Source organism: Callorhinchus milii, unplaced genomic scaffold (genome assembly GCF_018977255.1).
Source record: "Callorhinchus milii isolate IMCB2004 unplaced genomic scaffold, IMCB_Cmil_1.0 Scaffold20, whole genome shotgun sequence".
Taxonomy (NCBI): domain Eukaryota; kingdom Metazoa; phylum Chordata; class Chondrichthyes; order Chimaeriformes; family Callorhinchidae; genus Callorhinchus; species Callorhinchus milii.
Window position 1 is genome coordinate 4,142,722 of NW_024704761.1, and position 15,075 is coordinate 4,157,796.

General features: G+C 38.7%; 1 protein-coding gene and 1 non-coding gene across 2 annotated transcripts in view; one reads left to right on the forward strand and one right to left on the reverse strand.

The window, feature by feature from the left end:
- The window catches only part of LOC103175553 (dynein axonemal heavy chain 17), a 47,635-nt gene that overhangs the window by 24,789 nt on the left and 7,771 nt on the right, over window positions 1-15,075 (reverse strand). The window contains exons 15-35 of the mRNA XM_007888650.2: window positions 14,865-14,965; window positions 14,554-14,694; window positions 13,389-13,532; window positions 12,908-13,090; window positions 12,259-12,513; window positions 11,868-12,037; window positions 11,390-11,612; window positions 11,156-11,272; window positions 10,856-10,942; window positions 10,154-10,306; window positions 9,356-9,604; window positions 8,715-8,837; window positions 7,567-7,914; window positions 7,338-7,429; window positions 6,583-6,709; window positions 5,613-5,765; window positions 4,981-5,106; window positions 4,509-4,616; window positions 3,991-4,122; window positions 2,795-2,955; window positions 676-832 (exon numbers count right to left, since the gene is read on the reverse strand). Of these exons, the coding sequence (XP_007886841.2) occupies window positions 676-832; window positions 2,795-2,955; window positions 3,991-4,122; window positions 4,509-4,616; window positions 4,981-5,106; window positions 5,613-5,765; window positions 6,583-6,709; window positions 7,338-7,429; window positions 7,567-7,914; window positions 8,715-8,837; window positions 9,356-9,604; window positions 10,154-10,306; window positions 10,856-10,942; window positions 11,156-11,272; window positions 11,390-11,612; window positions 11,868-12,037; window positions 12,259-12,513; window positions 12,908-13,090; window positions 13,389-13,532; window positions 14,554-14,694; window positions 14,865-14,965 (3,350 nt within the window). The remainder of the gene's footprint in view (window positions 1-675; window positions 833-2,794; window positions 2,956-3,990; window positions 4,123-4,508; window positions 4,617-4,980; window positions 5,107-5,612; window positions 5,766-6,582; window positions 6,710-7,337; window positions 7,430-7,566; window positions 7,915-8,714; window positions 8,838-9,355; window positions 9,605-10,153; window positions 10,307-10,855; window positions 10,943-11,155; window positions 11,273-11,389; window positions 11,613-11,867; window positions 12,038-12,258; window positions 12,514-12,907; window positions 13,091-13,388; window positions 13,533-14,553; window positions 14,695-14,864; window positions 14,966-15,075) is intronic.
- LOC121850512 lies at window positions 6,897-7,048 on the forward strand. Its single transcript, XR_006085632.1, has one exon. It is a non-coding gene; the product is annotated as a U4 spliceosomal RNA (small nuclear RNA).

The following is a 15,075-nucleotide window of genomic DNA, read 5'->3' on the forward strand; positions in this document are numbered from 1 at the left end:
GAGATGCGTCTTGAAGGAGACAAGGGAGGGAGGGAGCGAGGTAGAGGGACTGCAGGTTGGAGTTCCAGAGGGCGGGGGCAGAATGGCAGAAGACCCGCCCGCCAATAGTGAGGCAGGCGAGATGGGGGACATGAAGCAGGCGAGAGCCTGCTGAACAGAGGGAGTGGGCAGGTTGGAAGGGAGTTAGGAGGTCGCAGGTGTAGGGGGGAGCAAGGCCATGCAGGGCTTTGAAGGTGAGGACCAGGATCTTGAACTGTATCCTCCGTGTGATGGGAAGCCAGTGGAGTCAGGCAAGGATGGGGGTGATAGAGTCATGGAGCCTGGTGTGGGCGAGGATACGGGCTGCAGAGTTCTAGATGATCTGTAGCCTATGGAGGGAGGAGTTGAGGAGGGCGACAAAGCAAGGAGTTTGCATAGTTGAGCCTGGATGTTATGAATGCATTTACAAGGGATTTAGCGGCCTGCCGTGTGAAACTGTGGTAGAGCCGGGTGATGTTGTGGGGAATGGCAGAGGGGGTCATGGCGAAGATGTGGGGTAAAAAGGATAGTTGAGGATCAAACAAGACGCCAAGGTTCCGGAATGGCTTAGTAAGATGGAGTGTGCATCCATGGATGGGTGATTGCTGTCAGCACGTGAGGTGTGGAGGCACTGCAAAAACCATGTCCCCATCTTACCTTGTAGTCCATCTGTTCTGAGCAATTGAAGACATAAACCATGATGCCTAAAGCTCGGCCCAGATCTTTGGTTGTCTCTGTTTTTCCTGTTCCTGCAGGACCTGCTGGGGCACCACCCATAGTCAGATGTAGTGACTGTGTTAATGTAATATAGCACCTAAATAAGCAAGAAGATTTCACAATTTTAACATTGAACTGAGAGCTTAATTTTCCAATCACAAATCCCGGTCTGTGTCTGCTACGGTTGATGATATTAGTTACTATGGGGTAAAATAGTTAAGTTGTCAAGAGTCGGGTTGGTAGGATCAAAAGTGCTGGTGGTGGGTTTCATGAGGGAGATGAAAGGTAATTTATCCTTTGACAAGGTGTAGGATTGGGGGAGAATTTCCAGTATCTCTTCTTGTACTGAATTACTTGTGATGTTCCATAACTAAATCAACAACAAGATTCCATTTATAGAGCGCCTTTCACGTCGGGAGGACGTCCCAAGGCGCTGTACAGTTGGGTCAGGACCCGAGCAGGGGGGAAATGGTCAGGGTGAGGGGAGGGAGCGAGGAGGGGGTAGAGAGTCGAGAGGGGAGCTGAAGGCACAGTCAAAGACAAAGGTCTTGAGACCGGCCTTGAAGGAGGAAAGGGAGGAAGCGGCGAAGGCACTGGGGGATGGAGTTCCAGAGCCTCGGGGCTGAGAGGCTGAAGGCCCGGCCACCGATGGTAGGGCGGGGGATGTGCAGCAGACCGGAGCCAGAGGAACGGAGGGTACGGGCAGGTAAGTAGGGGGATAGTAGGTCAGAGAGGTAGGAGGGAGCGAGGCCGTGAATGGCCTTGTAGGTGAGGATGAGGATCTTGAATTCGATTCTCTGGGGGATGGGGAGCCAGTGGAGGCGAGCGAGGGTGGGAGTGGTGTGGTCGCGAAGCCTGGTGCGGGACAGTACACAAGCTGCAGATTTCTGAATGACCTGCAGCTTGTGGAGGGAGGTGCCGGGAAGGCCGGCGAGGAGAGAGTTCCCATAGTCCAGCCTTGTGGTGATAAAGGTGTGGACCAGAGTTTCAGCAGCGTGAGGGGTGAGGTAGTGCCGTAGTCTGGCGATATTCCGGAGGTGATGGAAGGCGGTGCCAGTTGTGGCGCGGATATGAGGGAGAAAGGACAGCTCATGGTCGAACAGAACCCCGAGGTTCCTGATGGCTTTGACAGGTGGAGAGTGCAGCCTTGGATGCTGATGCTGTCAGTGCCAGAGGTGCGGCGGCGCTGACGCGAGCCAATCAGGAGGGCCTCAGTTTTACGCACGTTGAGCTGAAGAAAGTTGTCTTCGTCCAGGACTCGATGTCGGACAGGCAGCTGTCAGGACATCAGGGGTCGTGGAGTTGAGGGTAGAGGAGGAAAGGTAGAGTTGGGTGTCATCCGCAAGTTAACCCCATGTCTGCGGATGATGTCACCAAGGGGGAGCATATAGAGGGTGAAGAGGAGGGGACCGAGGACAGAGCCCTGAGGGACACCGCACAAGACAGTGCGGGCCTGGAGGAAAAGCCGTTCGTGGAAACAAAGTGAAGACGGTGGGAGAGGTACGACCTAAACCATTCAAGGACAGTGCCTTGAAGGTTGAGGTGGGAGGACAAGCGGTGGAGGAGGATAGCGTGGTCGACCGTATCGAATGCTGCCGATAGGTCGAGGAGGACGAGGAGGCAGAGGGAGCCCTGGTCGCAGATGGTCAGGATGTCATTGGTGACCTTGACCAGGGCAGTTTCTGTGCTATGGGCAGCACGGAAACCCGACTGAAGGGGTTCGAATAGTGAATGGGTGGAGAGGAAAAAGCGCAGCTGGGAGGCGACAACTCGTTCAAGAACCTTGGACAGGAAGGGGAGGTTGGAGATGGGCCGGTAGCTGGATAGCTGCGACGCATCAAGGGAGGGTTTTTTCAAGGTGGGAGTGATGGTGGCGTTTTTTAAGGGAATGGGAACAGAGCCAGAGGAGAGGGACAGGTTGATGATGTCTGTGATATGTGGGGCAAGGAGGTGGAGCTGGGAGCTAAGGAGTGGAGTGGGGATGGGGTCAAGGGAGCAGGTGGTGGGTTTCAGGGATAGGATGAGTTTGGTGACAGAGGAGAATTCAGATGTTCTATACCTATCTGTAAGTGGAGTAATGACCAATCGAGGAGTATTGCCTAGATACTCATAAGAATATTTGAATTGAGCATCACAAATATTAGCAAAACAATGTTTCTGGTCATCATCCCAGCGATGTCTGAGCTGAGACTGCCAAGTAAAGGCCTGGATATTCTCCACCTGCAACAAAAGTAAAAACCTTCATCATTATGTTAATATTGAATACCTTTCTACTCCATGCATTCAAATGTGAATATTTAATCTTGTAAAGAGACCTTAACTTATCAAAAATCTGCAAGGCATGTAGTCAGGTGGAATACACCATAACATTCTCAAGGAACTGCAAACAATTAATACTTTTTAGAGTTGCATAATTACTGAAGGAAGGGAAGATAGTGAACACTATCATAATGTTCATATTTAAAAAAGGAGTAATGTATTAGCCTCTCAATGCTCAAATTACATAAGAACTAGGAGCAGGAGTAGGCCATTTGGCCCCTCGAGCCTGCCCCACCATTCAATAAGATCATGGCTGATCGCTTCTAACTCCACCTACCCGCCTTATCCCCATATCACTTAATCCCTTTATTACAAGAAATCTATCAATCTCAGTCTTGAATATGTTCAAGGATTATACAAGATGTTACTTTTAGTTAACTAAAAGTCACAGATATAAACTGTAGTAAATGTGGGTTTAGAAGAAATAGGTCAAGTTCTGCAAACCCACCTTTTAATATACACTAAAACTCCGGCTAGCTAGAGTAATTGGGGGGGAGAGGAGATCTGGTCTGGCAAGACAGAATTTCTTGCTAAGCGTAATTACAATGCCAGTACTGAAAAAAGTAATGTTGGCTGCTCAGCTCGATATTGGGGCATGCTCGGAGAGTTGGGCTGGTGGTAGACTACACATGGATCAACTGTGAATTTTTTAAAACAAATTGGCTTCCAGTCCAGTTAGATTCAAATTCCGATACCCCGAGTGTGGTAAGCTGGGGTTTTACTGTATATGTTGTCAATATACAACTTTTCACTGCTCTTTTTGAAATTTAGGAACTACCATCACACATAAATGTAAATGTGGTTTGTCTATCCCTATTTTATTGAATTGTGGCTTTATTACTTATGAATCCCAGCATTATCCATTATAAGAATGACTAACTTTATCTTTCTTTAACAGCAAAGAAATGCAAACAGAAGAAAAACAAGAGTACTTACCCTAGCTGCAATCATTTTGGCTACAACATCTCGAGCATGCACCTCTATTGTACAAATTGTCATAATCTTCTGCCTGTCTCCTGATGTTAAGTTGCCAATCAGTAGTGTGATAAGTGAGTTCAGTTGACTGATCTTTCACAAAAGCACAATTTTAAATACTTGTTTACAATCATATAATGTTATTCCAATATGAATATTATTGCAAATTACTTTTCTCAGTAGCTTTAATGTTTTTTTTAGAAAGCTACAGGGAAACTATGTTTCAGGGTGGATGGTGGGGTCTGATGTCTCAGTACACTGTAAGAATGACGTGAAAAAAATCAACACCTGGTCACCCCACCCAGCCCCAGACACACAAACACACCATTCTCACTGTCAATATTTGTGAAGATGGGATCACCACAATGGTCTTTTGCAGAAGTTTATATTTTAATGGTTGTGACATATAATGTCATATACAAAGTGCAAAACATAACATACCATTCCAAAATATGAAGAGTACATTCAATTTAACAAACCTGCTTTTTCAGATATTCTTTCATGGCATTTTCATAACCCTCTTCTAGTTTTCCAAATGTAATACCAACCTCTACAGTCCAAATAATCTGTGTACCAGTCAGAGTAATCTAAAATAGATATTGTATCAATATAAAAAATGTGCTGGACACATCATTGACAATAGTAAGATCGGATAAGTTCTGTAAATGGCAACTCATAACTAACAAAGTGAATTATAGTACAGGTAAAGGATCAAATAGATGCTCTAATAAATACTGTAGCATTTGCAATGAATGTTCTAATAATATTATAACATTGGACGACATATTTATAATTGGATATCCCATGATAAAGCTTTTAATACATATATCTTTAAAAATATAAAGAGAGAGACACTATTTCTATTTTAAGAAATAAGAGTAACTTAAAGTCCATCTGAAAACATGCAGATGAGACCCATGTAAAACATGAATTATCTTTCCTTAGAAGTACCTGTGCAGGGTAATCAAATATCCACTGCTCCCTAGGCTTATCTTCATAAGCCAAAATAGCTTCAGAGATTTCAAAACGTAATGTGGCACGCATTCTGTTCAACACTCGATTCAGCCAAACTTCAACCTTATGAAATTGTAAGAATAAAGTGCTTCAATATATGGCAGAAAAGTAAATTGAAATAAGCATTAATACTACATGTTTACAATTTGAGGTATCCACTGATAAAAATAAATTTTCAACAAAGCATGCACACCTCCAGTAAAACTAGGTAGTTAGCAATCAGGAACAGGAATGTTGACTTATTTTCTGCTCTCTAAACCGGGATGTTAAGAACAATTGTAGAAGCCTTACTGCTGCTCCAGTTGCGATACACTAATCTGTGAGTGTATGGGGAGATGCATTTAAGTTCCTGAAGTTGAAATGGCTTCAACAAGACGTATTGGGTGAAGCCAGGGGAGCTGTACAATAATTTGAGCGTAGACAATAGCTGACCAACTTGATCATATCAAGTTGTTCTCAATCTGGCAAACCCCAAAGGATAGGGTGGTCCTAAGTGTACTAGTTAAACTTACCAGTGTGTTGTACCTATATTGACATTACGATTACTAGCAGCATATTTTTGGACTCACCTGACCACTACAATCACAAGGCTCATCAAAGTCCACGTATTCATCTTCTTTGCTGTACATGCCAAGCGCAACTTTAATCGGCACACCATCTGAATCCAGTTTGAACTTCAGTTTAGCCATATTATCAAATAATTTGGACAAATGATGACTCACCTGAAACAAAAAATATGTTTTACTGAAGGAGGGTTTTCACACAGTTGGGTGATCCTATGAACCTAGAAGACAATTAGACAAAGTTCTGATAACACGGTATCTCTTTGTTAGATTTTTGCATGATTGACAGCTAATCTACAAATATATCCTGCTTAATGGATCTATGACGCTTCATTTTAATCAATGGGTAATGTCATCAAGAGTTAACCACTGCTAACAGCAAATGACTGTGTAATTAAGACACTGTTTCGGTGAAATGAAATGAGGAAAAGTGATTTTACCAAATGGTTCATGTTTTGGGTGAAAGGTTGAACAAAGGAATAGCATTAGTGGGTGATAAGGGGATGACCTAAATTGGAGGAAATTCAGCGCCAAGCTACCTTTTCTTATTTAAGACTTGTTTTTTTTTACAAATGCGGTCAGGATGCAGTCAGAATTGAAAAGGAATGTTTGAATGAAATGGTTTTATGGGATGAAAAAGTAAAATTGAGTAAATGATATCTGTTAAGAGTTGAAGGAAAGATCAAACAACCAGGTAGATATAAATGTACCTGTTGTAGCCACTGCTCTTCAGAACAGAACTGGGAAAAAAGAAGAAGCTAGCAAATAAAGAAGAAAGAAGAAAAGAAACAAAGACCAAAGAAGAAAAGATAAAGTGGAAGAAACTCCTGTAACTATTAATTCTGTTTTCTGAATTCGTAACTATACCTTTCTGTAGAATGCACATTGCTATATAAAGGTTTCTTAAATGGAACATCTCGTCTCTGTGAGCTTGATTAAAACGTGACAATTTAAGTCAACAAGGTCCTATTCCTACCTCAATAGGATTGTTGCCATTAGATAATATATCCAATAAGTCTGCGGAAGACACAAAATAAAATCTCGGAAATGCAAGCCTTTTTGTCTCCAGATATTCAGCTAAGGCTTTTTCACATATTGATAAACTAAACAGAAACAGAAAGGTAAATAAAACTTAATATAGAAACAGTTTGCAAAATGCCTCAACAATAATACGGAACAAGTTTTGACAGTTACATTTGCAAAGGCTACTAACCATGAACAGGAAGGACAAAGAAAAAACATAATTAATGTGATATATAAAAATAAATTAAGCAACAAATCAACAACTTGCATTTTGCGCAGTGGCAGTATCGTAGCCGATGAGGTCAACCGAGGCGCGATTGTTGCTTATTGAAAACTTGTGGAGTCCTGTAGCTCAGTGGTTAGAGCACTCACTTTGTAGTGAGAGACCTGAGTTCAATTCCAGGCAGAGGGCGAAACCTTGGGCAAGTTTCCTTACTCCACACACAGCCTAATAATAATCCCTCCAAAACCAAGAACAATAATAAATTGGTCATTTTCAATCTACAACTGTTTGTGGGACATTGCTGTGCGCAATTGGCTGCCGCGTTCGCCCACAAATATACAGTCAATTCACTTTACAGTGTGTTCTGTAAAGCGCTTTGGCTCGTCCTCCTAATGTGAAAAGCGCTATATCAAATGCAAGGATTATTATTATTATTACGTAGCACCCTTCACAATGTTGGAAGGCTTCACGTAACAGCCACTAACCTCCCTTGTATTTTGTCCAGCTTTTCATATAAACCTGGTTTATTTGTTGCTACAATTACATTTGGTGTCTTTATTGCATCTGCCACGAGTTCCTGGTAAAGAAAATAATCTTTCATTAGTCAATTTCTCTGGTTTAAATCATTCTTTAACAATCCTCCATCTATCACCAATAGTGTGCCAGCCCAAATCAGTATTTTCAGGAAGTATTTATAGTCATGAAATTACGTACTTTAAAGTCAGTATCAATGGCTTCAAAGCGTTTGGAGTCTTCTGGGAGCTGGGTTCTGATGTCCTCAGAGCCTATGAAAATGCTTTCAAGGTGAACCCAAGTTCTCTGTACCTCAAACCAGATGGAAATAATAGAATCTGCAGTTGAAAGCTTCTTCTGCCATGAGCTGACTTCCTTGAGGAAATATGCAATATATTTAGAGGAAATTAGGTTCTGTAGTTGAACTTGATTGTCCTCCAGGGTCTCCACTAGTTCATCACTTGCTTTCAATATCAAAATTCCTGTTCTGGCATGAGGTTCATGTTCAAATTCCATGATACTCCAAATGTTATCGAGTGAATTCAACACCTGTAAAATACAAAATTCAAATACGTCCAATTTTTGTTAATTTGCAATCTCTCAGATGAGACATCATTCAAGGTTCTAACTGCTTCAAGTGGGCAGTAAAATCGGAAAAAAAACTATTCAAAAAGAGAAGTTTCTTCTAGCATACTAAACAATAATGCTACAGCTGAATTAATCTTTCACCTCAAGGCTTTTTATGGAACTCACAACAGAGGTAGGAACCTAATAAAGCTTGGACACTATTAGAATTATCTAGAACAAATTGCTCATGTATAAGATTTGTCAGCCTGGCTCAGTGATAGCATTCTACTCAGAGTCAGAAAGTTGTAAGTTCAAGGCCCACGTCAGGACATTGCTGTGTGCAACCTGGTTGCCATGTCTTGCCCATAAAATATACAGTATATCCTGCGAAGCACTTTGAAATGTCTCGACGACATAAGGCGTTATATTAAATGCATGGATAATTATTATTATTGTTTGGAGTCAACATAAGGTGCAGTGATTAGACTTTAGAAGAATAGATTTGTCCATTTGATATATCCATTTGATTTAATTATATTATCAATATGCTGGTTCCAATTTGTGACTATCTGGATGCAATCTTGTCATACTCTAACAAAATATGCTGAGTTAGCATTCTACGCAGGCTTTCAGAATGAAATCTGAGAAAACTGCCAGTATGAAAGCTTTCCAGCGCCTTGGGACGTCCTCCTGACGTGAAAGGCGTTATACAAATGTAATCTTCTTGACCCATCTAAAAGTGCAACATATCATTTCTTTCAAGTCAACTAATAAATCAGTACCTTCTCCATTCCGGACTCTTTCACGGCTTTATCTACAATATCACGGACTTCATCTTCAAAGTTATGCAACTGCAAGCTAAGTAAGTCTGAAAGAGTTGTGTTTTCAGACATTGCAAACTCGACCTATGAAACAAATATTGAAGAATTTAATTAAGAAATGCTTCTCAACAAAAGCAACACTTTGATTTTAGAAAATCAATAGCTTTAGGACCAGCAGACTCAAAAGTCTGAATGGTCCCTTTATAAACTGGAGTTTCTATGAACTTAATTTACGGAACTATATTTATGTAATTTCAGAAGAAGGCTGGCCATTTGGCCCATCATGTCTGCACTGTGTTACCTCTATATCTAGACCTCTGTTTACTACCATAGCCCTGTTCTGTCTTTTTATATCTTCATACTTCCAACATGAACACAATAGTGATCAATACACAATAGAGCCCATAGTTTTCCCTTATTTCTCAAATTTCTTTCAGGTATACAGCATATGTATTAAACTAATTCAATAAAAGTATAAATCATAAAATTCTCATCGATAAAATCAAGTTGAAAAAGTAGACATTTTCCGATTATTTCCTTAATCTGCAATCATATTTGACATTCAGATTTATTTTAATCTACAAAATATTTACTATTTCTACCTTAGTTGCATGCATGAGTTGCTGCCAGTGGCGGTCCCTTATGGCTGAGTTCTGCAGTTCACTAACTGCTTTCAGTGAAGTTATTGTGTTCTTTATCATCTTGTCTAGACCTGTATAAGTATCCCATGCCCTTATCTCTTTATCCAGACTCCTTATATCTTTAGCAAATTTCTTACACTCTGAATCCATATACTCCACACTGATGTTTTTCCATTGAGTAGTCTTCCAGTCATCGATGGACACTCTAACCTGTGGATTTATGATAATTAAAATTTTGCCAAAGTTAGTTTTGTTGATTATATTATTAATAGAAAAAAAACTGTTAGACTGTCTATTACACAGTCGGATAAGAAGAGGTGGATCAAATATGATTGATGACTTGGGTTAGGTAAAGGATTCTTCACTTCTTACCAAAGTACAATCTTAGCAAGAATACTCAAACATCCCAGTTTACATTCTGTTATATGGATAAAGATCCATAACATAATAGAAGAAAATATATGAGGTATGGGAATAAAAAAAAACATTTCACCCATACAGTCAAACCACTTTACAGTACATTATGTGAAGGGCTTTGAGACTTTAACAACGTGATAAGGCACTCTTTCAAATGCAAGGATTATTATTATTGTAACATTGATGGAAATCTTTACTGATGATGGAATTTAATTCTTAGAACTTCCAAACATGCCAAACTGGTAAATATCACCCAAAGTATAACAAGAGCGACGAGGGTGCAACCTCATTTAATTATAACTTGTAAAACCCATATGAAGTACTATTAAGTGGAAAACTTACAAGGAAAATCATATCCCATAATTCCTTCAACAATACTATTTCTTTGCGGCACGATTTTAGCCGTTTACAATCCGGAATCGAAACTTCAAACAGATTAGCTGACTGCGAAAGGGCTTGTAATTCGTCTTCCATGGTGAGGATTTTTTTTTGAGCCTTAAAAAAAATATGAAAGATGCCTTAGTGTTTAAAATGTCTATTACATTTCAGAAATTGCCTGAGATATTGAATTTCATAAGTTGACTGAGAAGTATGCTCTCAATTGAAGAATAAACCTGAAGGTACTCAAGTAGATAAGCAAAGTTGCTTCGTAATTCCACTGCTCTCCGTGGTAAGCAGGAGTCTGATCCTGGGAGAAAGAAGAGTGGATCACACTCAGTCTCAAAGAATATTCTCACAAGATTATAATAATGGAATGGCCTTTAATTCTCCTGAAAGTGTTTTTTGTTTTCTAAGTAGTTGGATATGCACCTGGTCTGATTTATTGCTTGCCGTGTCAAAACAGTGTGAGGCAGCAAGGCAAATTGGATCCTGAGCTATATTGTAAAGTCAGTTGAATTCAGATCCCCAGAAATCATATACAAATTGTGCCAACTGGAATTTGTAGATCTACTCACCACCATCTACTTTGTAATTTGATCACGCTTGTTACATTGCCTAGATTCATAAGGTTGAATAAGTTTAAAATTTGGTTGAAAAAAATACCTTATCCAAAGCCTTATAAGGTATTTTATGGTCATAGTCGAAAGGAGCCTTTGCTTTAAATTTCTTTCTAAATCCATGTTGGTTGATCTGCACAGAAAAGTATTTAAAAAAAATTAAGCTACTATACCAAATAATTATATTCTCATATTCACGTGCATCAGAGACATTTAAATATTTATCAGTAATGAAAATAATGATAGTAATGAGAAGTAACCACTCAAAAACTCCAATTTTTTTTAGAGCATCCAACATTATTTTATCCTTTTCACTTAAGAATTATATTTAGTTTTGTTATCATACCTCAAATCGTAGACATTTCCTTCTAATGACATTAACTTCATTGGCTTGCAAAGGAGCCACAGCATGTTTACAATGAAGAGCAATTTTCTTTGTATTGTTCCATTGTTCTGGAAGTTCCTAAACATAACAACCAATGCACAAATGTATGAAACATTCCTAAGGAATAGTTTAAAAATATTTTGAAGAAACATTTAAAATGATACACAAACAACAAAGTTAAGGTTTAAATCTTACATGCAATTGTGCATGAACTTCTTCTGGCAATTCCTCATTATAGCTGTTCAGTAATTCAATGGTCTGCCTAAGGGGTTCAAACATGTGATCTGTTGTCATCTGTCTATCTTTTACACTTTTCAGATATCCCATAACTTTTATAAGCCCTTCCAAATCTCCTTCTTTCATTGGTTTTGTTAGTTCATCATTTGTCTCCTCGATGAAAGTCTTCAAAGTGCTCAAGCTAAAAGAGAAAGTGCATAATACCCATGATTACTTTAAAGTACTGTAACATGATTCATTATTATTGTCACAAATGACTATCCAAAGGATTTCTCAGGAAAATTCTTGACTAGTGTGTCTCTCATTCAGCATTAACATGGCTATCACAGCCCAAACATATTATATTCTAAATTAAATTATCCACATTATTTTGTAGAACTAAAATCCACAATTTCTATTTGTGTATATTTTTTCTCCAATAGTACAATAATGTTACCTGTTGGTTACATGGTTAATTAGATACTGTTTGAACATAAGGCTCCAGCGTTTGATGACATTCAGAAGAGATTGTCTGAAAGGTCTGCAATCAAGTTGAAACCAACCATGAAATAACTTGGTGCTTTCAAACTTGGCAACTTCATCATATATTTTCTCATATAAGTCAATCTACAGAAAACAAGATCCAAATATATTGTTAAATCACATCGTTAAAGATCCATAGAAATACTATACAATTGAAACCCTATTCATGGTGAAAATGTCAATGTAATCTATTTGCTTTAAAACACGATATTGGATTTTAGTACACTTAACTGCTGAAAATGTATTAAACTCACTGTAAAATTGTCTCTTGGTTAAATAAAAATCAGCACCTGACATAATATTACCTGGTTTTTAAACTGTTCCAGTGTAGGGGGTGATTGAGGAACGCCTCCTTCCCCATAGGACTCTATTTCTTCTGGTGTTAGCACGCGCCCATACATAAGAAATTCATCCAGAAATTCACTACGATCATCCACCCACAAATATGAATAACTATCAAAAGATGACTCGTAATCTGCAGCCATCTTCATTACACTTATAACCTGAGACATTATGTCTTCCCGCATTTCAGACAAATCTGCCATTTCTTCTAGATCTATCTGTAGTCATAAAAAAAAAGGTTAATCTTTAACATTTGAACCTTTTAAAACTTGTTTTTTAAACACACACCAAACTAGAATTCCTTCAATGGCATTGTGTAGTACAGCACTAAGTCATATAAACCAGAAGGTTACACATTCGGTTCTTGGACACACTTGGTTCCATTTGTGTCAATGTAGCTGGTAAATGCGAGAATAATGGAGGGTAGGGGAGCAGCGTTACGAGTTAGGAGGTGATTAATACGAGTACTGCAAAGAAATCTAAGTGGTTTTGATAGGAATCTGAATGGGACACACGTGAATGTACAACTTAGCCAATTATACGATTTATAAAAAGAAGACTTATGCGAGTTTTACTGTATTATAGTACTCTATCATTCTGTGTCAGTCTAACCTGATATCTCTTTCGAGGATGATGCTTTGCCAAACGTGGCACAAGACCCACTATATTATACACATCATTCATCAACCTTTCCATCAGGGCATAAAATTCACTGCCTATCCCTAAAGATGGTCGGAACACTGTGTCAGATTCGTCAAGCTCAAGACGGACTTCAAACAGGGGAGGAGTATGACCCTAGAGATATAAGACAATAATTGCTCAATTGCTTAGACTAAGGAAAACAATTAGTGTAAACAAATTGTGTTATACAATATTTACAGCCCTATGCAATGTGCCTGCACTATGTTGTGTGTTTCCTAACTCCAACCACATTATCTCATATTTATTGCATACTTTTAAAATGATTTATTCATAATATTTACATTCTGGAACTATGTAGCCCTGCATCATAACATTTATGGCAGGCTAAACCTGAATACATTTGGGTTTTATTAGAATTCAACTTTGCTTCATTGAGACGATCATTACAAACCTCATTCTCCATATTGTTGAGAAGATATTGTAGAGAAGTATGAACCACATTGTAGAAACCCTCTATAACTATCTGATCTACATAGTTCACATAATTTTGCCATGTAGAAGAACTTTCATCTGCTTTAAAATGAGTAAAGTTTTCCTGCAGGATGGCAAAAACACATACATATGGTTCAAATTATGTATACAATAAAAAATATTCAAAAAAAATTCTGGGGTAAAATGTGTTTTGTTCCTTACAACGTTCCTTAATAGAAGAAATAGCACCAGAAATGTGTTCCTTAATTGATCATTGCCATTAACGCTCACCCCATCTACTAAATGAAGCTGCAAGGCCTCAGCTCCCAACCACAGGCCCTGGGGATGTCTCTGATATGACTTGCCTACACACCACAGAAATTCTGAAAGCCTCAGCACAATGTTTTGCACAAGGAGATTTTAAAGTAAATTTTTGGTCTATTTGGTCTAAAAAGGGTCTATTTCTCCAATAGCCTGGGGATACATCCTTACATTATTTTTAACTAAACTGTTACAAAACTATTATTTATAAATTATCCCCCTTGCTACATTTCATCTACAATTTTCTGACAGCATGATTATTTACTTTGTTGCATTTAGGGAGAAAAATTTGGAGTAAGGTAGGAAATCTGTTATTCTGATTTTGAGCCACTAGACTTCTGAGGCAGACATTCCAATTGTCGGATGCTGCAGGGTGGCTGAACTTTATGAAGTGTTTGATGCTTTTCTTCTTTCTTTCTTGCAATATTCTGTTTCTTCAGATTTATAATCTATATAAAAAAAATACTGTTCCTGAAAGCACTTACTAGCACTGCGGTTCGCATGAGTTCTACATTGTTCTTGGCTTTCTAAATCCTAGACTCAGAATTTTTAACAAAATGAACATACACAAATTGAACACTGACCTTCAAATTGGAAAAGACTAACCAGTGAGTGAAGCTGCACCTTATATAGACACCATAGTTCGGGTGTTGCATGGAAAAGGAGATATGTTTGTTAGGCACTCCCAAACTGCCAGATCTAGGTAATCCTATGGTCTTTGGATGATTTTAAGAATAAAAAATAGCCAATCATACAAATAAAACAAAAAGTTCAGATTTTGGACATAAACTGAATGCTGTAAATCGTATACTCGTCTTTTTTACCTCTAGTAGCACATGAAGCTTAACACCAGCTTCTTTCACCAAAGTGTATCTTTTGTTTAACATATTTGGTCTTCCATCGATGTCCAAAAAGGAATCTTTTTTGCTGCCACTTCGCTCAAACAAAGGTAGTGCTGACCATTCCTATAATAAAATCAGAAAAACAATTATATCAACTCTACTATGATGAAAGCGATTTTAATTAACTAAAACTAGGTTCATAATAGCAATACTGTACAACACAAACATATTGGCTGTTCATACAGGGTACTACAATTTGTAAAAAAAATTATACTGTTGCTGAAAGCACTTACCAGCATTATGGTTTGCATGAGTTCTACATTGTTTTTGGCTTTCTGAATCCTAGTCTCAAGGTCAGATAATATATTTCTCATCTCCTCAATGTAAGACCAAACTAAAAATGTCAGAAATAATAATTTTCATGACTCACTGCATTATACCTGCCATTCTCAATATTTCAGCCACTCCTTTTCATAATATTGTGACAAGATTAGTTCAATATAA